This window comes from Symphalangus syndactylus, chromosome 3 (assembly GCF_028878055.3).
Source record: "Symphalangus syndactylus isolate Jambi chromosome 3, NHGRI_mSymSyn1-v2.1_pri, whole genome shotgun sequence".
In the NCBI taxonomy this organism is placed as follows: Eukaryota; Metazoa; Chordata; class Mammalia; order Primates; family Hylobatidae; genus Symphalangus; species Symphalangus syndactylus.
Genome location: NC_072425.2, coordinates 124,444,817 through 124,468,601, shown reverse-complemented (window position 1 = coordinate 124,468,601; position 23,785 = coordinate 124,444,817). Strand labels below are relative to the sequence as shown.

The following is a 23,785-nucleotide window of genomic DNA, read 5'->3' as shown; positions in this document are numbered from 1 at the left end:
TGTTTTCCTTTTCTTTTCTTTTTTTTTTTTTTTTGTTTTTGAGACAGAGTCTCTCTCTTTTGTCAGGCTGGAATGCAGTGGTGTGATCTCAGCTCACTGCAACTTCTGCCTCCCTGGTTCAAGCAATTCTCCTGCCTCAGCTTCCTGAGTAGCTGGGACTACAGGCATGTGCCACCACACCCAGTTAATTTCTGTATTTTTAGTAGAGATGGTTTCACCATGTTGGCCAGGATGGTCTCGATCTCTTGACTTCGTGATCGGCCCGCCTAGGCCTCCCAAAATGCTAGGATTACGGGCGTGAGCCAGCACGCCCAGCCTCATGTTTTCTTTTCATGCACATCATGGCTAAAGTCAGATTGGATGATTTGCGGATACATACCCAATATCCCATTTCTATCCTCAATTTAAAATACACATTTTGGCCAGGTGTACTAATCAAATAGCATTTATTCCTTATATTTCATGTAATTTTTGACATACATTGAATATTTTCTCTATTCCTTTTTGCTCTGAATATTTATACCATTAATATATCTGATGGTAGCAATTGGGTATCGTGTATCTTAAATGTGGATCAAAATCCATTTTTTCCAACAACCTGGTTTCTCTAAGGTTAACCTAATTACTTCTGGGACTGTGCATGGAGCATTTCATTCTAGAGCATCTCACAAGTTGAGAGATTAATCACTGCGTGGGCTTTTAAATAATGCTGGATTCTTCCCAGTGAAAGTCAGCTCCTCATTCTCCATAATACATTTGCTGAGCTCAGGAATTAACACCTGATTCATTCAGGCTTTGCTTACATAACCTTCTCTTTGGTTCAAATGAAAAGATTGCCAAAATCGTCCAACGTCCGTGGAAATGGACTACAGAAAATAAATCAACTAAAGAAGGGAAATGATCAAGTTTCCTTTTATTATTTCAAAACCAATGGTCAATGAAAATCCTCAAGTTTCTGTTTTAATGTACAATCTGTTATCCTAGCTTTAGTTTCACATAAATAATCAATGCCATATAATATTTATAAAATATACACTCCAAGTTACATGAAAAAAATGTTTATCGGAACACATAACTAATAGGGATGTGTTGGTTCTGTGACCCTTGGTGCTAGTCTATGCAACATTACAGTGGTAGATTTTCACTGTACCAGTTCTAAATCATCATATACAAATTGATTTTAAAATGTACTCTTTACTAAACATGTTGCACCTATTCAGTTTAACAATAAAACTAACAGAACCAAAGGCTACTATTTTTCCTAAAATGACTGGTTTTGAGGCTGCTCAAGTTTTTCTAAAACAAATAAGACACTGAGGAAGAAATTGAGTAGTACAAGACTTGGGAACCTTACCACCATCATCATCACTTTTACAAAGGAGCTCCTAAATTCTAAGCTTCATCTCACACTAAAGCTTTCTGTTAACATGATTCTGCAAATGAAAGACACTGTGTTTACATCCAGGAGGTGCGCAGAAATGCCAAATTTTCATGAATGTATTGATAGATCCGTTAATTACCATGACAACCAAGAACATATTAGGTCAAATACTTGGCTGGCAAATATCCTCATGATTTTTCAAATACTATATTTTTACACAGATAAACAGTATTCTGTACAATAAAACAAATACTGATGCCTATAAATTGTTTCACAGTCACCTCCTGAGAGGTTTTCACAATTCGAAGATCCAGTAAACTACCAGTAGCTGCGTCAAAACCCAGTGAATCCCACACAAACTGATCTGGGTGCTCCAGAAACAACAATGGAACCAAAACCACCAGGGTGGGGGGCAGTGGATCTTCAATTATGGCCACTGAAGGAATGAAATCATTTCTTAAAGGATGCAAGCCTATTAATTTGCTTAGAGAAAATAGGCCCGAGCGAAAGACAAGAACGTGTAACAGAAGCAGGTCACCACTTGAGGAAAAGAAGCCCGATCTTCTGGAAAGTATGTTGTATTTTCTCACATTCAGGACCTGACTAACTTTATTTTGCCATATTTTAATATTATGCAAAACTTATCTGGGAATTCCATTAATAGACAACTGAATGGCAGTCAATACTCTTGAAAATAATTATAACTTTAGGTCCAGTCAAATGCTTTTCAAAACTAAAAAAGATCACCCCAAACATACCAATTTATGGCATACTCTGTCCAGCACAATCTTCAGGGAACCAACAATTGATACAAATTTCAGAGACATCACTGAGGTAAGAAGAGTGGAAGCTTAGAACATATAGTTTGACCCCCTACAAAATTTTAAAATGCCCGTATGGATTGGCCAGCCAACCAAAATCTAAATTAAAGGATATTTAAAAGGACACTTATTTCCAGAAAATGATTTTACACAAATTGTATTAAGTGATTCATTGACAGCTATTTCCTTAAATCTTTCAGGCCAGCGGTGTACCACTGTGCAGAGACACATGGCACCAGGGCTGTCTAAAGTGCCCATGCTTTTGTGCGCACGCTCTCTCGCCATCTACAAGTGCTCTGTCTTGTCATCAACACGCATATAGAGTTAGCAGAGGAATCTCGTGGCCAAGTTATTCTTAGCAAAAATGCAGTGCTATTTCACAGAATCTTAGGAGACCTGGTCACAGGATCACAAACGATGACTAGTAATATTACCCTAACCAGTGAGGAGGTTTCTCCACTGCAGAGGGCTCAGCCAGGGAACCGTAAACACATACCTCAGGAAGTGCTTCATGGTGCCCGTGTTGACTGTCCAGATGCTATATGAACTGTCCTCAAGTAATTGCTTCCAAATTTGCCTTTGTCAAAGTAAGTGTCAACTGTGGGAAAAAATTAGATATTAGGTATATTTACTAATAAGCCTGGAAGCTGCAAACCAAAAATTTCTGCTTACTGAGGTAAGCAGGTAACATGCCAGCCACCCAGAACATTATCAACAGAACTGCCTACAGAGCAATGCAGTTCAATGGACGGAGGTTACAGCTATAGACTTTCACTTTATAATTATATTAATATAATTAGCCTTTCATTTTAAATCACTTGCTGAAGAAATTATGAATTTCATGAGCAATCTCTTCAATATTAAGCTTTTCCTTTATTTTGGGTATTGTTCCTATATCTTTAGGAATAGTATTCATAAGAAAAATAAAAATGAGGAACAATAAAATTAACCATCTGGATTTCCAGATATCCAATAGTCTAGTATCTGGCGGCCCCAAATTTGTAGAAGTACAACTCAAAAATAACTGGAACCAACTAACTTTAAGATAAAAGATAACTGTTAAAGAGCTCAAGCTCAAGAATCACTTAAAGAGCAAGATACTACAAAGAAATGAATGATGCCCCAGGCCCCATTGTCTTTTGGCACTGTGAACAGAGCAGTGAGATTTGATATTTGCATGGCACTTTTCGGTTTATGATTTGCTTTCACAAAGTGTACATCAGGTTATCAGCCTTCTTCCTTTTGATAAGGAGGACACTAGGAACAGCCTGCAAAGCAGCAAGTTAGGATGAGAGGGGATAAAACAGACTATAGAAGAGGGAGTGTCTGCAAGTGGAGAGAAGTTATCTCATGAGAAAAGAGACAAATGGAACATCCACTGCAGCAGAAATGCAAGGAAACGAACATACATTTGAAAAAGAGCTGCGGGCAGAGACACATTGCCAACTAGAACAGCCCAGAGTGTGGGAACTCATACTTAGCTCGAATAAAAGCCAGTCTCTTATTTAACACGTTTATTTCTGTAAATATTCCATACATGCTTGAAAAAACTGTCTATACACCAATTTAAGACTGTGGTTGCTTTTGGGAAGAGAGGTGGGGTTTAGGATTGGAAGGAGAAAAATGATCTCAACTTTGTGTATTTTATTTCTTAAAATATATCTGAGGCAAAATAAAAGGAAAAATAACATTTATTCATTTTGAGTGGTGGGAGCATATATTATCCTTTGTATTTTTGTGGTTTCTCTAAATGAATCTAAATTTTAATTTAATTTGGTTAGTTCCCACCCAACACTCAGATCATAATTTCCAATACAATCAACAATAAAAGCAGCTAGGCGACCTTGGGGAAATGGTTGATTCTAAAGCTGGGTCAGGGCAAGGTGAACCTGAAGCATATTGCAGCACAAGAAAGTCAAGAAGTGCTCAAGGTAAACAAAATAGGCGTGTATGAAATAAACACAGCAGCCACCTGAAAGAATTCCCAGTGGTCAAATAATTGATGTAGCCACTCTGCCCTCAAGTAGGTGGAGCAGGCCAGGTGCCCTGGCTCATGCCTGTAATCCCAGCACTTTGGGAAACTGAGGCGGGCAGATCACTTGAGGTCAGGAGTTCAAGACCAGCCTGGTCAACGTGAAGAAACCTCATCTCTACTAAAAATACAAAAATTAGCCAGGTGTGGTAGTGTGTGCCTGTAGTCCCAGTTAGTCGGGAGGCTGAGGCAGGAGAATCACTTGAACCAGGAGGTGGAGGTTACAGTGACCCGAGAATGTGCCACTGTACTCCAGCCTGGGTGAAAGAGTGAGACTCTGTCTCAAAAGCAAACCAAACAAAAACCTCCCTATCCCTTAAATATAAACTGGACATATGACTTTCTGCGTACAGTGTGGAAAGGGGAAAAAAGAATAACTACAGTAAGGCTGGGTGTAGTGGCTCACACCTGTAATCTCAGCACTTTGGAAGGTGGAGGCAGGCAGATCACTTGAGGCCAGCAGTTTGAGACCAGCCTGGCCAAGATGGCGAAACCCCATCTCTACTAAAAATACAAAAATTAGCCCGGTGTGGTGGTGGGCACCTGTAATCCCAGCTACTTGGGAGGCTGAGGCAGGAGAATTGCTTGAACCTGGGAGGTGGAGGTTGCAGTGAGGCAAGATGGTGCCACTGCACTCCAGCCTGGGCGACAAAGCGAGACTCTGTCTCAAAAAAAAAAAAAAAGGAAAAACCTGACAAACACTGCCTCAGCCAGGTGATCAAGGCTAAGATCACCAGTGATAAGTCATGTTGATAGGATGTAACCTTGACCTGATATGATGAAAATGGCACTTTACCCCCACAACCTATAACCCCAGTCTAATCATGAGAAGAACATTCGACAAACCCCAATTCAAGGGCATGCCACAAAATATCCAATCAGTACCCCTCAAAACTCTGAAAAGCTTAAAAAACAAGGAAAGCCTGAGAAACTGTCACAGCCAAGAGGTGCAGGCCAAAGGAGCTATGACTATTACACATAATGTGTTATCCTGATTGGATCCTGGAATAGGAAAAAGGACATTAGGTAAAAACTAAGAAAAATTGAATGAAGCAAGGACTTTAGTTAATAATAAGGTATCAGTATTGGTCCATTAGTTGTGACAAATGTATCATATTAATGTAAGATGCTGACAACAGGCTGGGCGTGGTGGCTTACGCCTGTAATCCTAGCATTTTGGGAGGCCAAGGTGGGCTGATCACGAGGTCAGGAGACCGAGACCATCCTGGCCAACATGGTGAAACCCCGTCTCTACTAAAAATACAAAATTATCTGGGCGTGGCGGCGTATGCCTGTAATCCCAGCTACTCGGGAGGCTGAGGCAGGAGAATCGCTTGAACCCAGGAGGCAGAGGTTGCAGTGAGCCAAGATCGCACCACTGCACTCCAGCCTGGCAACAAAGTGAGACTACGTCTCAAAAAAAAAAAAAAAAAGATGCTGACAACAGGGGAAAGTATAAGGGAACCCTCAGTACTATCTTTGTAGCTTTTCTGTAAATCTAAAACTGTTTTTAAAATAAAAAGTTTATAAAATATGTTAATGCCTGCTATGCTCTAGACATAGTGAGGCACTAGGAATACTATAGGGTAAACAAAACGGGCATGGCTCTACCCTGTAGATCCAACAGTCTTTGGGGAGGAGAGGAGAAGATGATACAGAGAAACAAACAGGGACTTAAATACAGTATTACAAGTGGAAATAGGTGCTATGGCAGTGAGTAGGAGAGATGGTTAGCCTAGATGTAGGGGTTGGGGGTTCTCCAGACAGCACATGCAAAGCCCTAAAGGCACAAGAATGCACAATATATATAAGAGATAAAGTTCCAACATGACTTAGTGTGGTGCTCATTGAGAGGGATGGGAAAAATAGTGATGGCAAGATACGGAAAAGCAAGTAAGGGTTAGATCAAGCAGGCTTAGTAAGTAATGTTGAAGTTTGAACCTTATCTCAAGAGCAATAAGGAACTACTGAAAGTTTTCAAGCTGAGATATGGCATGATCAGATCTCTAGTTTAAAAAATATACTCTGGGCCGGGCATGGTGGCTCACACCTGTAATCCCAGCACTCTGGGAGGCCAAGGCGGGTGGATCACGAGGTCAGGAGATCGAGACCATCCTGGCCAACATAGTGAAACACTGTCTCTATTAAAAATACAAAAATTAGCCAGGTGTAGTGGTGTGCGCCTGTAGCCCCAGCTACTCAGGAGGCTGAAGCAGGAGAATTGCTTGAACCCGGAAGGCGGAGGTTGCAGTGAGCCGAGATTGCACCATTGCACTCCAGCCTGGGCAACAGAGACTCCGTCTCAAAACAAAACAAACAAAATACTCTGATTGTAATATGAAGAATAAATTGTAATATGAGGAATAAATCCTATACCTAAAATTATAGGTATAGGATACCATCTACAGACGTGTTGCAATAACCTAGGCAAAGATATTAATGGCAGGATAAGGCAATGGACAGACAGAGGTGTGAAAGATATGATAGTTAGAAGGTAGATTCAACAGGACCTTTGTTGATTGATTGGGGGGTGGTTGGTAAAGGAAAAGGGGAAGTTGAACATTATGCCCATGTTTGTGGCCAGCAACTGGATAGACAGAGGAATTATTCATTAAGATATGATATTTTGGAGAAGCATATTTGGGGATCTGGGTGTACAAAAGGTCTTTGGAACATTTTTAGTTTTCAGGACCAAGTGGTAAAGATTCATGGATCTGAAGGTCAGGAAGACAACATAGGTTGGAAACAAAGATTTGGGCTTCCTCAGCATGTAGATGGTAATTAAAACCATAGTTCAGATGGAATTACTAAATAAGTAGCATATATGACACTTGTTCATAACAAAAGCTCTTTGTCATTAGGATACAATTGAAAAAGAATTCTCATGCAACTAAGGTAGTAAAGAATGGATTGCATTTTAGAAATACTTTATCTAAAATTTTAAGAAGTCTGTACCCTTAAGTGGTTTGATTTCAGTTAGCTATAAAATTGGTTTACCTAAAAAAAATTTTATTTCCTAATGATGTGAGATAAGAGAAATAATACTTTAACTCCCCGTTCTTTACATAATAGTTCTTGAATTTATCCCTTGTAAAAGCTTCTTGAATGTTTATATGTCCAACATTGCGCTGAGTAATGCAGCATAGTTTAATATAGTAAAAGAGCCTTACTATTAAGAGAAAATTTGGCAAATATGGCAGGGAGTGTGCATGGTGGTTGACAGCACAAGTTTTGGAGATAAGGTTCTTGTCTAGGATCTACCACTAGCCAAGTGGTAGCTTTAGACAAGTTGCTTGACCTCTCTAGGATTGCATGGGGTAATTAATTAAATTAGCTTGTAGGATTGTTCTAAGGATTAAAAGAACCAAAGCGTGCAAGGCACTCAGCATAGTTACGGGTATTTAATATACATTCAGTGAGTAGTATTTACTATTAGTATTGTTATTTTGTCATTCTTATTATGTTCTCCTCTAAAGTAAGAGATCATTTTGTCAAGTGAAGAATCACTTAGGGGACTGTTAAAAGAAATTCTTGCAAGTTGATGTGACCTGAACTGGGATGATGACTGTGGGGAGGAAGATAATTGAACAGAAGTAAAAAATATTTAGAAGGTAGAATCAACTGGACTTACTGATTGAATGGGAAAAGTGAAGAAAAGGAAAATAGCCATTAGTTCTAATTGTCTGTCCCCCAAACAGGAAACAAAGACAACAATTAGATCTCATTATCTGTCCCCCAAAGAGGAAACACCAAAAATGGCTTTGGGTGGCAGAAGCCTGTGCAAATGCTATTTAACTCATTATTCACGGGATATTCATTAAATAATTGCTAAATATTTCATATAGAAAACAAAAAATTACAGTTCTTTTTTTTTGGAGTTTAAGCATATATACGCATAAGTTTATTTTCTCAAGTCTTACTTTGATGTAGAAAATTTTATTCTTGATTGATGAGTAAGGAGAAAGTGTTTATCTGGCACAGAGAAAAGGGACGGATAGCAAAAGGGAATATGATGACACTATAACATTACTTTCACTAATTGTCTTCAACCTCATTTTGATTTTACAGATTTGGCCTCTGAGTGATTTTGGATGTTTACGTGCCAGCCCTAATGGCCACAGATTTTCTGATGATTAGTGAGCATTTATTCTTTTGACTTATTGTCTCCTTTTCATGTGAATTTATTACTCCTGTTGAAACCGTGTACTTACCAATAAACTGTTTGCTATTCAGTTTTAGTTGTTTTTAATTGTTAAATGTAAAGAATATTCAACACACGTTCTGTTAGTTCAAAATATATGGATAAAAATGTAACCCAAAAAAGTCATCTAAATTTTATGATACAAAAATATTTTGGGAGGGGGAACCTGGATGACTACCTCACTTTTGAATTCTTGTTCTTATAGGTATAAGGAAACTAATCTATTCATCTTAAATATGCCTCATACTTTAGCAGCTACATTTACAAGTCAGAGTAGTAACTATTCGTATTTATAAGTTCAACCTGACAATGCCAGGTTTGATAAAAAGCTGTTAGTCTACATGCTCAGCCCACTCATTTGAAATTAAGTAAAAACGTTTCTAAAGGATCCCTTAAAGTTCTTTAAATGAGTTCTGACTTTTACTGTACACAAAATATTAAATACATAGAAAAATGCATCTTTAAGGCATATACCATCTATAGTTGGCTGTAGTCAATAATACTTTATAAAAGTTCATTTCATCATAGCAGCAGTGCAATGGCTCCATCTTCATAAATACAGGCATTAATACTATATCTTTTTTTTTTTTGTTTTGAGACAGAGTCCTGCTCTGTAGCCCAGGCTGCAGTGCAGTGGCACAACCCCGGCCCACTGCAACCTCTGCCTCCTGGGTTCAAGCGATTCTTGTGCCTCAGCCTCCCAAGTAGCTGGGACCACAGGCACACACCAACATGACTGGCCAATTTTTTAAAAAAATATTTTTAGTAGATACAGGGTCCCACCACACTGGCCAGGGTGGTCCCGAACCCCTGACCAAAGGTGATCCACCTGCCTTAGTCTCCCAAAGTGCTGGGATTACAGATGCGAGCCACCATGCGCGGCCCCAATATCATATCAACACTCCAAAATAAAAGAGGAAATAATGCACGAATTTCAAGTCATTATTTTTAAAAAAGCTTCTGGCCGGGCATGGTGGCTCACGCCTGCAATCCCAGCACTTTGGGAGGTTGAGGCGGGCGGATCATTTGAGGCCAGGAGTTCAAGACCAGCCTGGCCAACATGATGAAATCCCATCTCTATTAACAAAACTTAGGCCAGGCACGGTGGCTCACACCTGCAATCCCAGCACCCTGGGAGGTCAAGACAGGTGGATCACCTGAGGTCAGGAGCCCGAGACCAGCCTGGCCAACACGGTGGAACCCCATCTCCACCAAAAATACAAAAATTAGCTGGGCATGGTGGTGGGCACGTGTAATCCCAGCTACTCAGGAGGCCGAGGCCGGAGAATCACTTGAACCCAGGAGACGGAGGCCACAGCGACCCGAGATCATGCCACTGCACGCCAGCTGGCGCGACAGAGTGAGACCCTGTCTTAGAAAAAATAAATTAAAATTAAAAGCTTCCATTTCCTAAGTTACATTTAAATTTGAAGATGGCAGTGTTTACAAGCTTTGGAAATACAGGGCCAAGATTGGAGGCAACACTTTCTACAGTTGCCACTTTGTCTTTATTAACTTTGAAATAACCTTATGAATATCCATAACCAGCCTTCCTTATGGGAGAACTGGCCTCACATTATTCACAAAGATTCTAGGTGTATAACAGCCCTATAACTTTAGCAACTAGAAACGTTATCTGTTAGACCAGAAACTTAGTAACTATAAAGGAATATGATGATACTGTTACCCACTCAAAATAGGAGACATGCTCATATTAAGAAAATTCTTATTTTGTGTCATGGAAAAAAATTACATAATAAAGTTCTCAGATGGGAATTCACCAAATATAATCAAATCTAATTTTGTGACAATTTGTAAATATAAATTATAAAAACAAATAAATAATTATATTTATTCTCTATTAAAATGAGGTGGTCTCTGCTTGATAATTGTATATTTTCTTTGCAAATAATAGGGCTGACAAAGAATCCATTTCCTTGAGTGGACAAAGCTCAACGGCTTCTCCTCATCGTGTCTCAATACCACAGTTAAAGCATTTCAAGTTGTGAACAATTTTAGTTACAATGAAGGAGTTCTATAATTAGTGAACATGTATCACAAGAAATCAGGCTAACTTCTTCTGCTTCATCCTTGGAAACACTGTATTTTCTACCACATCTGCAACTCAGATAAAAAGAGTGATCATTTTCATTCCAAGACATTTCTTCAAGATATACTTGAGCATCTACTGGTCCTACATTTCTTAGATCATCTTCACACCGCTGCAGGTCATACTCTCTTTTTGTCTCTTCATTTCCTAGTATTTTCCATGCTTGATCAATTTCGATAAACTTCTGTACACATTCCTCCACTGTTCCTGCTGGTACATCTGTACTTTGTACATCTGTACTCATACATTAATATGAGTTTTTGATATTTTTGTTTTAGGTCTGATATATTTGCAGATGGGTCTGCCCCCAGGATGCTGTACCAATCCTTTTTTGGCATCTGCTCAACTGCCATCATCCATGGAACCAGAAGTGGGCCTTCTCAGATTAGCTAACTTCACATAGGCGCTGCTTACTGTTCATTTTTAAAGTCAAATAATTTTGTTTTAAAGGAGACCCATTTATTAATGTTCTATTTACTGTTAGACAATCTGTGTTTAGCAAATCATTGTTGTGTGTGTGATATTCTGAGCCCACTATTGACAAGAAATGCCCTTTGAATTATTTTTCCATGAGTGGTACTGAGCTCATCTATTTCTTTCTACTAAGCCTCTGGTATAGCCAAACCAGCATTTCTCAAGTGGTTGGGCAGGACCTAAGCATGGGGAGAATTTTTTCAAAATAATTTCAATTTTTATTTTAAATTCAGGGAGTATGTTTGCAGGTTTGTTATATGCATATGTTGCATGATGCTGAGGTTTAGGAACAATCGATCCTGACACCCAGGTAGTGAGCATAGTATCCAATAGTTAGTTTTTTAACCTTGCTTCCCTCCTCCCTCCCAACTCTAGTAGTCCCCAGTGTCTATTGTTGCCATTTTTATGTCCATAAGTACCCAATGTTTAGCTTCCACCTGTAAGTCAGAATATCTGGTACTTTGTTTTCTGTGTTAATTTTCTTAGGATAATGGCATCCAGCTGCATCCATGTTGCTTCAAAGGACATGATTGTATTCCATTTTATGGCTATGTAGTATTCTATGGTATATACATAACACATATTCTTTATCCAGTTCACTGTTAATGGGCTCCTTAGTTGATCTCATGTCTTTATTATTGTGAACGTATGCTATGATGAACATATGCGTTTATCTTTTTAGTCGAATGATTTATTTTCTTTTGGATATATACCCAACAATGGGGTTGCTGGGTCAAATGGTAGATCATTTTAAGGTCTTTGAGATATTGCTAAACTGCTTTCCATAGTGGCTGAACTAATTTACGTTCCCACCAGCAGTGTATAACATTCCCTTTTCTGCCAACCTTGCCAGCATCTGCTGTTTTTGGACTTCTTAATAATAGCCATTCTTGCTAATGTGAGATGGTGTCTCATTGTAGTTTTGATTTGCATTTTCTTCATGTTTGTTGGCTGCTTGTATGTCTTCTGTTGAGAAGTGTCTGTCCATGTCTTTTGCCCACTTTTTTTTTTTTGAGATGGAGTCTCGCTCTGTCACCCAAGATGGAGTGCAGTGGCTTGATCTAGGCTCACTGCAAGCTCCACTTCCCAGGTTCACGCCATTCTCCTGCCTCAGCCTCCAGAGTAGCTGGGACTACAGGCACCTGCCACCACGACCGGCTAATTTTTTTTTTTAATATTTTTAGTAGAGATGAGGTTTCACCGTGTTAGCCAGGATGGTCTCGACCTCCTGAGTTTGTGATCCGCCTGCCTTGGCCTCCCAAAGTGCTGGGATTACAGGCATGAGCCACCGCACCCAGCCTTGCCCACTTTTTAATGAGGTGATTTGTTTTTTGGATGTCGAATTGTTCAAGTTCCTTATAGATTCTGGTTTTAGATCCTTGCAGATGTATAGTTCGTGACTATTTTCTCCCATTCTGTCTGTTGTCTGTTTACTTTGTCAATAATTTCTTTTGCCATGTAGAAGTTCTTTAGTTTAATTAAGTCCGGTTTTAGACCCTTGTCAGATGTATAGTTTGTGAACATTTTCTCCCATTCTGTCAGTTGTCTGTTTACTCTGTTGATAGTTTCTTTTGCTGTGTAGAAGCTCTTTAGTTTAATTAAGTCCCACATATCAATTTTTGTTTTTTGTTGCAATTGCTTTTGAAGACTTAGTCATAAATTCTTTCCCAAGGCTGATATCCAGAATGGTGTTCCTAGGTTTTCTTTTTTTTTTTTTTTTTTGGATTCTTATAGTTTGAGGTTTTACATTTAAATCTTTAATCCATCTTGAGTTAATTTTTGTAGATAGTGATAGGTTGGGTTCCAATTCCATTCTTCTGCATATGGCTAGCATGCTATCCCAGCATCATTTATGGAATAGGGAACCCTTTCAGGATCGGGAGAATTTAGGTTCACTCTTCATCTGCATTGCGTTCTAACGAGGCAGCCATGATACACTTCTCCTGTATTTTTACACATCAGCCTATTGACTTCAATATGGTTACATGTAAGCCTGGTTTATATCTGTTTCATTAATTGAAAAATACAGATATTTACATTTTTTTTTTAGATAGGATCTCACCTTGTCACTCAGGCTGGAGTGTAGTGGCACAATCTTGCCTCACTACAACCTCCGCCTCCCGGGTTCAAGCAATTCTTGTGTCTCAGCCTCCTGAGTAGCTCGGATTACAGGCATACATCCACACACAGCTAATTTTTGTAGTTTTAGTACAGATGGGGTTTTGACATGTTAGTCAGGCTGGTCTCGAACTCCTGGCCTCAAGTGATCTGCCCACCTTGGCCTCCCAAAGTACTGTGATCACTTTACCACCAGGCCTGGCCCAGATATTGACATTTTATTTGTTTAATTCAGCTTTACTCGGTTATTAGTTACATATAGAAAAATTCGCCCTTTTCGTTCATACATAAACTTTAATGCCACCTGCTTCACAAAAATCAAGATGAACATAAAAATCACTCTCTGTGCTGAACCTTCCCAAAGACGTCCTCTCTAGAGGTGTTTTTCAAGGGGGACATTAGAATTACCTGCTCTGTGTTACTAATAAATTGCTAATATTGTTCCAAAATGATCTGTTTCATGTCTCTTTCTGCTCTGGACTGTATGCTTTTCTAGGACACCCATGGATGGGTACAATGCCTGACACACTACTTGCTTAATATATACTTGTCAAAATGAACTTGTACTCTTTTAGAAAAGTACTTTTTTATCAGCATTATTCAATCATAGTACTAATAAAACAAACTGCAAATCTTCCAACTGGAAGAAAACAAATCTGTAGATTTATTTTTAACTAAAATAAAGAATATGATTGTAATCCTGGGTTTACTAACCTGTTCCCCTGATTTGTAGTAATTTCTCTCAGTGTATACAGGGACATTGCCCTGAACTCATCCAAAGGGAAGGATCAAATGATGGTGCTTGTCATATCAAACGCCCCTAGAGATCAGTTGATACTTCAGTGCTAAGCTATGAGGTTATCTGCCTCTTGTCTTTTTTTTCTTTTCCAGCTGAGAGAAAAGGGGCAGTAATGAGTGTGGTCTGCTACTTCTGAAAACTCATCCTCTCGCCTGGCATCAAGAAACCAGCCTTACTTCCTTTGAGCAAGAAGCCCCCTGAGGCTCTTTGTAAAGTGCTACGGGGTAACCCTAACTCTTAGAAGTCGATCTCTCTATTAAGCACCCCAGGGAATGAATTAGAGACTCAACTAGAAGGGACGGAACTCCTTTCTTTAAAATCTTGAAATCCCTAGATGAGACAAAGAAAGCTACTTTCTGTGTAGCTCTTCACATTCTAAGTTTATCCCTTGTAACAACCAAAAGGCTGGTGGACTCATACATAAATGTTTGACTCATACATAAATTTATGTTTATACATAAATAAAAGGTAATCTACAAAGTAAATACTATTTCATTTTTATAATCTTCCTAATTTGAGATTACCCCAGTTTAATAAAAAGTTGTAGAAAGCACATTTATAAACAAAATTTAATTTTAAAAATTAAGTCTTAGCTTAAAGTTTTATAAAATTAATGATAATAGCTAATATTCACAAAGTGCTTATTATGTGCCAGGCAATATGCTATAAGCTTTACTCGTATTAACTCATTTAATCTTAACTGTCATCTTATGAAGTGAGCAATAACAATTATCTCCATTTTGCAGCTGAGGAAATCAAAACACAGAGAGGGTAAGGAACCTTCCAAGGTCACACAGCTAGGATGTGGCGGAGATTCAAACCCTTTCAGCTTGGCTCCCAAGGTAGTGCTATTAATCACTTTCCTGTGCTTCCTCTGGAAACCAAAGGTAAACTTCTGGATTGACATGAGAATAAAGAGAATACATAGTGTATTCATTTCAAACTGAACTGCAAAGCTGGGGATAATCAAAGCCAGGATGTACATACACATCTGAATAACAGTGTTCCTCTGGGAGCCATCTGGAGGACTCCCAAATAAAAACAGTTACCCTGCCACTGAAAACTAACCTCTTTCCTTTCCTGAAGCAAATGTATTACAGATCTAGAAGTTTCTAAACCAGAAAATTTTATGGGAAGAAATTATACAACAGAGCGAAAATACACGAGTTTTATATTATTCTTTATTGAGGCTTCATTTCCAAGGCAATAAAAACTGTTGGCAGTATAATTCTGAAATAACTAAAAGTAAAAATATCCTCCACCCAAAATGTAAATCAAGGTTTTCTAAACCCTGGGTTTAGAAAATCCGATGAATTCAAGCTTCCACTCTACACTCTAATTTATGTGGCGATTTCGGTCTCCAGTCTTCAGCTTTTTTCTTCATTTCAGTCTACCTCTGCATGCTTTAGTCTTTATAATATATCACACCTTTCCTTTTATAGGTGAAAATATGTTTTTTTTTACGATACATAAAATATATCTAGTGGCTGGTAAAATATTTCAAATCACCTAGGAGATACATACTAACTTGAATGAGTTCTTGAATTCATCGGAAAGCAGAAGAAGTTCCCTGGTCCTTTAGGTTTCCCTAATTGCTTCTTCTTGTTTTCTTTTCATGCCATAACACCAGTAGGAGAAAAAAATCAATCACAAGGGTCACCCTCAAAACACAATTACTGTAATTAGTAATAACTAGAATATGAAAACATGTTCCATGTTCCACTCTCCTAGATTTAGTTAAAAAAAAGAAAGTTTAGGCAAAGTTTTTTTTTTTTTTTGGCAGTAATGAAAAACAAAACAAAACAAAACAAACAAAAAACATTCCATTTAACAATAAGGTTGTGGGGGGGCCGGGAGTTCACACACAATTTGACTTTGCCAATGATACATTCAAGATCAGTAATATCTAAATTATTTGCCACTGATTAATTTCCTCAGCTTGGGCTATTCTCATTTCAGGTGAAAGAAGAAAGAAAACAACGACATGCAGAACCATAGCCTCATAAATAATAATGTTTGTAGTTTTCTCTCCTAAAAATAAGATTGATCCAAAGCTGATCTGGGTATCAGAAGGAAGCCTGTAGCTAGGTTGGTTCAATACCATTTGTCCTATATCTTTTTTGTTTATTTTTGTTTTTGTTTTTTTTTGAGACAGGGTCTCACTCTGTCGCCCAGGCTGGAGTGCAGTGGTACAATCACAGCTCACTGCGGCCTGGATCCCCCAGGGTCAAGCAATCTTCCCACCCCAGGCTCCCAAGTAGCTGGGACTACAAGTGCATGCCACCATGCCTGGCTAATTTTTGTATTTTTTGTAGAAACAGGGGTCTCACAATGTTGCCCAGGCTGGTCTTGAACTCCTGAGCTGAAGTGATCTGCCTGCCTCACCCTCCCAAAGTGCTGGGATTATAGGCATCAGCCACTGCACCTGGCCTGCCCTATTTCTTTATTATACTGTGTCACTTTAAAGCTTTTCTAAAAGTAATTGAGAAAGTTTCAATGACAATTAAAAACTACTAGTAAATTCTCTTTATGTGAAAAATTTTAGTTTCTCTCTTGAATGGTCTGACAGTATGTACATGCGGCCCTTCTAGAGTCTGATGAAATCAAAATAGTGACATCCCTCAATCAGCCTGTCAAGTGGAGATTTTGGAATCAAACAGAAACAGATACAGGCTTCTCTTTTTCCACCCCTTCTTCAGTGATGGCTATGTCTGGGTGAGGTAAAATGGAGGAGAAAGGACACTATTCTGTATTTATATGATTTTTAATTGACAAATCATAATTGTATCACACTATGATTCATATGTGTATATATATATATAGAAAGTGGAGAGATTAAATCAAGCTAATTAACATATCTATCATCTCATTACTTCACATTTTTTGTGGTGAGGCACTTGAAATTTACTCTCTTTGTTAGAAAGGCAACTGAAAAAGTGGAAAAAGGCCAAAACTAACAGGTAACTGAAACCAATGTAGGTTTTTTTTTTTTTGAGACAGAGTCTTGCTTTATCACCCAGGCTGGAGTGCAGCAGTGCAATCTCCACCTCCTGGGTTCAAGCAATTTTCCTGCCTCAGCCTCCCAAGTAGCTGGGATTACAGGCGCATGCCACCATGCCCGGCTAATTTTTGTATTTTTAGTAGAGACGCGGTTTCACCATGTTGGCCAGGCTGGTCTTGAACTCCTGACCTCAAGCAATCCACCCGCTTTGGCCTCCCAAAATGCTGGGATTACAGGCATGAGCCACCATGCCCTGCCGCCAATGTAGTTTTAAGATGTAATTAATTCCTGTCACAGCTCCCAGTAATTCTTTATTATGTTCTGCACATATGCATGTCTGTGAATGGTTTTCAAGAAATCAGAAAAAGTTCTCCAAAATAAGCCTGCCCTCCTAGCAGAAGCACGTCTCTGAGGGAACATCAGGCAAGAGCACAGATGGTTTGTAGATGAGTAGATGGTAAGCCACCTGCCATGTGAGGAGCTGGGCTCTCGCTGAGCCAACCCACAAACACAAGGGGTCAGTCTTCTGAAATCAGATGGGCCAAGTATCAGATTCCCTTAGGTTTGAATTAGCATATTGAGATAATGGCTACGTTTGCATCCTGCTTCATATGTCGTTAGAGCCTAAGAGGCACTAGGCCTATGCAAGGAAGACCTAGACAGGTGAGGGACTCATGGATTTCAAAGGATATAATTCAGTAAGACTACATGAAACAAAATGAGAGAGAAGAGAAGGAATGGGCAAGGAAAGGAAGAGAAGGAAAGAAAAGAAAAATAAAATTTTCTAAGGTTATTTTTGAGCATCTGAAGCACTAATAAAATGCAATTTTTGACTTTATACAGCTATGCACATGAGGAGAGAAAGAAGCGACATGAAAAATTACCATCACGTACAAATGAAAAATCTTTCAAATTATCCATTTACATTTCACACAGGCTATGCTGCATCTCATATTAGAGGTACAATGCTTGTGCATAAAGATCTCCCTGAGGCCACATTCCAGAATTTTCCTTTCCTCCCCCAGTGACTAGCCTGAAAAACACTGCTGACACTCATTAAAATGACAACAAAGAAGGTTTTTTCCCCTTCATGAATAAAACACTCATCCAGAGTTAATTTTTATGATTTATAGCAAGGGAGGTCCATGCCAGCCACAGAATTCAGGGCTGCCTGCAAATGTATTTATGATCTGTTTCAAAGTCAGTGTCTTTCTGAATTTCACTGTGGTTGCCTACATCTTATGCACCGTTTTCATGGAGGCAGCAAAGTGGGAGGATGCAGGATTGATGAAATTCATCTCTCAAGGCTGGGCGCCCTGGCTCATGCCCATAATCCCAGCACTTTTGAAGGACAAGGTGGGCGGATCACTTGAGGTCAGGAATTCAAGACCAGCCTGGGCAACATGGTGAAAACCCATCTCTACTAAAAGTACAAAAACTTAGCCAGGCATGGTGGCATGTGCCTGTAGTCCCAGCTACTAGGGAGGCTGAGGTGGGAGAATCACCTGAGCCCAGGATGTCAAGGATGCAGCTGGTCAAGATCGCGCCACTGCACTCTAGCCTGGGACACTGGAGGGAGATCCTGTCTCAAAAAGAAAAAAAAAAAAAGAAAATTCATCTCTCAGCTACAAAAGAATAAGGAGATTTCAAAATACATATATATATCTGTTTTGCCCCAAAAATCATCTGAATTTTGTAAATTCTCAATGTTATATTTTAGTTTTAAAATTAAATTTCTCAATAAAACCATGATAAAATAATAAACTTAAGTTTGTATAAAAATTAAATGGACATAATTTTGCCACTATAATCTGATGCTTTTGGCAAAATTTTTGCTTTCATACAATCAGAACATAGTGAAAGCATTTATCTAGAAACATTTGACAGGAAAGTTCAAGCAAATTGGGGCATTTCCAGCAGCTTGGAGGCAAGCAGGGTACTCTGCTCTTAGGGCAATGCTAACCCTGACTGTGCAGAACAGGTAATAGCATTCACTTAAAGGAATTCGACCATTTAGACTGGGCGTCTGCAACAATTCATATGGTAAAGCAAAAAAGTAGTTTTTAACACACTTTAGAGCTATGATTATGCATGGCTTGACAGATGTTTGCTGAGTGAATATTATTTTATTCTTTCCAATGGTATTTCATCAGTGCCATCAATGGTAGAATTCACCATTATTTTATGTGCCCTTAAGGAAAAACAAAATGCTGCTAATTAAACTACAATGCATCTAATTTTAGTGATGTGGGGAGGGGGAAGTATCTTAGAAACAATATAACATAGTAAGACTGAAGCCTACTTACTTTCAGATTCTGGGCTGTGATGCTTCTGCATAAGAATTTATCGGTTGGTGACAATGAGTACTAATGACCTGCAGCAAATCACACTATAGGACTCTCATTTCCTGACTCTGACATTTTTATTCAGGTTAAGCCAGGTTAAGTAATTCCAGAATATGTTATATGTTGTTGATAGAGCAACTCATATCCTTCTTAGCCTCACTGGAGAGCCTCCCAACGCTCTTACTCCAGTCTCTGAGCCCTGGTTCCCTTGCCCTATCACAATCCCTCCAGTGTATGTATCCATACATACATTGTAAGATAACTTTCTTTTAACACAAAGAAAACACAAAGACAGCTCGGATCATAAACAATTTCTGGAGTGATTAGCACTCCTTACCTCGACACAAAGGGTGGGTGAGTAAGTACGTGCTTGGTTGAAGGCTCTACTCCAAGTTGTATGCTCTACTCCAAGCTCCATTTTCCTGTCCTGTCTCATTCAGCTTCTAACACATGCGAAGCTGCTTCTTAAAAGGCCCTTTTTGTGGCTTCTGTGATCTCATGTTCTCCTGGTTTTCCAGCTATCTCACAATCATCATTGCTGATGTATTTAACACTGTGTTTTTTTTTTAAATCTTAAATTCCTTTTTTTTTTTTCTAGACAAGGTCTAGCTTTGTCACCCAGGCTGGAGTGCAGTGGTACAATCTTGGTTCACTGCAGCCTCTGCCTCCCAGGTTCAAGCGATTCTCCTGCCTCAGCCTCCCGAGTAGCTGGGATCACGAGGCATGTGCTACCATGCTCAGCTAATTTTTGTATTTTTAGTAGAGACAGGTTTTCGCCATGTTGGCCAGGCTGGTCTCAAACTCCTGAGTGAGAATCTCAGCCATGTTCAGGAGTTAAAGGTGCCCAGTTCCTCTAAAAGTGGGAGTGTAAGAAGCCCAAAATAGAGGCTTGGTTGAAAGGTTTTTTTGTTGTTGGTGGTGGTGGTTTTGTTTTTTAAATACAGGGTCTCGCTCTATCACCCAGGCTGGAGTGCAGTGGCATGATCTTGGCTCACTGCAACCTCCACCACCTGGGTTTAGGCGATCCTCCCACCTCAGCCTCCCTAGTAGCTGGGACTGCAGGTATGCGTCACTACGCCCAGCTATTTTTTGTATTTTTAGTAGAGATGTGGTTTTGCCATGTTGGCCAGGCTGGTCTTGAACTCCTGAGCCCAAGTGATGTGCCCACCTTGGCCTCCCAAAGTGTTGGGATCACAGGCGTGAGCCACTGTGCTCAGCCTGGTTGAAAGTTTTCATAGGAGTAGTTAGGACCTATGTCTCTTTCTCCATCTTTTGAAATTAGGCATAACCCCTCTCCATTCTATCAGCAGAGATGAAATTTACTTGTAAAGAGGTTGAGCTAGAGAGGCTCTGAACTTGGTGATGGAGGAAAATGAGATTGAGTTGACATATTAAATACAAGGAGGTTGCATGAAAATCTACTTGGTAAATGTGAGATCCCTGCCATCCTTCTTCTCCCGCTCAACTCCCAGAACAGAGGCAGGCAGCATAATACTCCTCAGGTAGGATATTAGAGGAGTTATCTCTCAGGAAACTAACCAGAGACACATATAGCTCTCCCCCAAAGAAGCATTAGCCCCCAACTGGGCTACTGTGAAACAGATGGTCAACAAGCCCCACCTATGCACAGAGAGCATTTTAGTGCCTCAATCTTAAATATGAACAGATAGCCAAGGATTATCAGACAATTAAGGGATGTTTCTGACATGAATTACAGAGACCCAAAGCAAAGAAAGAGGAAAAAAAGGGAATCTGAAAGAAAAAGAAACAATGCAAAGAGAAGAAAACTATTAAAACATCATAATTTTCACAGATAAAAGAAAAATATTATACTCATTAAATAGGAACAGGAATCAATAAAAGGGAACTTTAAGATAATTAGAAAATGTTCTTGGAAATTTTATAAAAGTGTCTGAAATGAAAGACAAAGTTGAAAATATCTATCAAATTTGAGGGAATCTGCCAGAAGAATTTAACAGAAAGATGAAAAATGGTGAGAAAAAGGTTCAACATCCAAGTAACAGACATTCTAGAGAGAAAGAAAAGCAAGAATGTTGGTGAAGAAATTATCGAAGAAATAATACAGGAAACTCTCCAAGAGCTGAAGAACATGAGTCTCCAGATCAAAAAGACCCACAGGGTACCCAGCTCCTTGAATAACAAAAGATCCTCACCGAAGCATATTATGATGAAACTTCACAAAACAAGTTTCCAGAGGGGGAACAAAAACAAACAGTTCACATAGAAAGCACCAAGTCTTCAGGAGCATTCATTTTGTCAACAGGAACACAGAAGCAAAAAGAAATATTCCAAGAAAAAATTCTTTCTAATCTAGATTTCTACACTTAGCCAAAATATTTAGCATGAGGAGAAAATGAAGACAATTTCAGACATACAAGACCTTCTATGTATCTTTCAAGTATGCCTTTTCTGGAGGCTTCCGAAGAAAGCATTCCACCAAAATGAAGATGGAGAATGAGAAAGACATTGGACCCAGGAATCAGAAAATCCCATACTGGAGAAAGGTGAAAGGATTTCTTAGAATGATGTGAATGTAAGGTCTTTAACAACAATCTAACCAGTTAAGAGTGCATTAGAGCTTAAGGAAAGATGTCTTCAAAATAAAAACTGGAACTGACAGATTTTTTGGCATGTATGAATGTATACAGAAAATATTCACAACTCTGTTGGTTTGGGGATAAATTTGGGATATGCATTAATAGATAATAAGAAAATTAATAGAAAATAAGATTAATAGGCTGGGCTTGATGGCTCACATCTGTAATCCCAGCAGTTTGGGAGGCCGAGGCAGGTGGATCGCTTCAGCCCAGGAGTTCAAGACTAGATTGGGCAATGTGGCGAAACCCCGTCTATATTAAAAATACAAAAATTAGCCAGGCATGGTGGCGCACGCCTGTAATCCCAGCTACTCAGGAGGCTGAGGCAGGAGAATTGCTTGAATTTAGGAGACAGAGGTTGCACTAAGCCAAGAACACACCACTGCACTCCAGCCTGCGTGACAGAGTGAGACTCTGTCTCAAAAAAAGAAAAAAAAAGATTAATAGACATTAATAGAAAATAAGAAAAACAAAATTAGAATTACTAATTCTTGAGAAAACAAAAAGTTGTGCAAAAAAAATAACAAGCTATAAATAAAATTTACATTGTCAAAATAAACATTGAATATTAAATCAAAAACAGTGATTTGGGGAGAATTAAAAAAGGAGAAACATATGTGTATGAGAGAGGGATTAGATATGAATGTTAAATTTTTCACTTCTGTAGTGGAAAATCAATAGATCTGATACTTTTAATATACTGAGAAACAGCAGTATAAACAGTTAAAAGAATTAAAATGGTATTCCTGAGAAAGACAAATCTAGAGTAGAGATGGATTAGGGAATGAGTTTTTCCATTAAAAGTCTTGTAGCAATACAATGTTTTAAATGATGTGTAAATGTTCCTTTGATATACACAAAAACTTAGATTTTAAGAAGATTCCATGGGGCTGTGATTTCAGCCCATGTGGAGGCACCAGTCACGTCTTGAGTTCCAGTGCCGTTAAACCTTGACTTAAACCACACTTAAAAAAAAAAAGGAAGAAGAAGAAACTAAGGCTTGAGGAACCAGAGCATTGCCTCCAACAAGTGGAGGAATTCCCAAAACCTAAGCCATTCTAGGACAGTATCCATCAGGCCACACATTACAGATGTGTGTGTTGGTTTTGACATTAGATGAAGATGTGTGGGAAATATTTAATAGTAATGTGGAAGAGCTTGAGTAAACAAATGTTGATATGGTTCAACGTGATGTATGCTCATTAGCTAACAGAATGTCCAAATCATTTGATACGGTATTATGAATCCTTCGTTTAGGACCAAAAATAATTAAGAGTCAGATATGGCTTTTCTGAACACCGCATTGGAAATGGCAAGAATATTTTTTACACAAATCCTCAGCTACAGCGTATATTCAAAAGAAAGCTGCAGGATGAAAAATCGGAAGAGATATTGTTGCAGAACTGTGAAATGATGTGTTAGCAACATACAAATTTCATAAAAAAGACATCAGTGGACATTGAAGTGGACCTAATTTGTTGTTGTTACTGTTTTTTAAAAAACCTTCAAAGACAAAAGTAGCTTAAAACTTAAATTAAATTAAAAAAATTATTTACTAAAAAAAAGATGCTACAAGTTATAGATTTTTTTCCAGGGGTATATTTTTGAAAAGTCATTTTCTTTTAGAGATACATACTGAAGTATTTATAAATGAAATCATATGGTATCTGGGATTTGCTTCAAAATAATATGGATGGATAGAGGGTAGGGTTAGAGATCAAACAGCATTGGTCATGATTTGATGATTTTTAATTACTGGGATTCACACTATCCTATGTACTTCTGGATGTATATAAAATTTAAAAATAAGGTATCAAAAAAAGGTGCCATCCACATAATTGAGAATCATCACAAGTATGCTAGGTATTTTTTTATAGCCAAGCAA

The 23,785-nt window shown here is 38.7% G+C and overlaps 1 protein-coding gene and 1 pseudogene across 2 annotated transcripts in view; both read right to left on the bottom strand.

The window, feature by feature from the left end:
• ELMOD1 (ELMO domain containing 1) overlaps positions 1-23,785 on the bottom strand; it is a 78,045-nt gene that overhangs the window by 45,447 nt on the left and 8,813 nt on the right. For both annotated transcript variants that reach the window (XM_055272982.2, XM_055272981.2), the window contains exon 2: positions 2,699-2,800. In XM_055272982.2, the coding sequence (XP_055128957.1) occupies positions 2,699-2,715 (17 nt within the window). In that variant the 5' untranslated portion in view covers positions 2,716-2,800. The remainder of the gene's footprint in view (positions 1-2,698; positions 2,801-23,785) is intronic.
• Positions 10,272-14,415, bottom strand: LOC129479600 (dnaJ homolog subfamily C member 24-like; annotated as a pseudogene).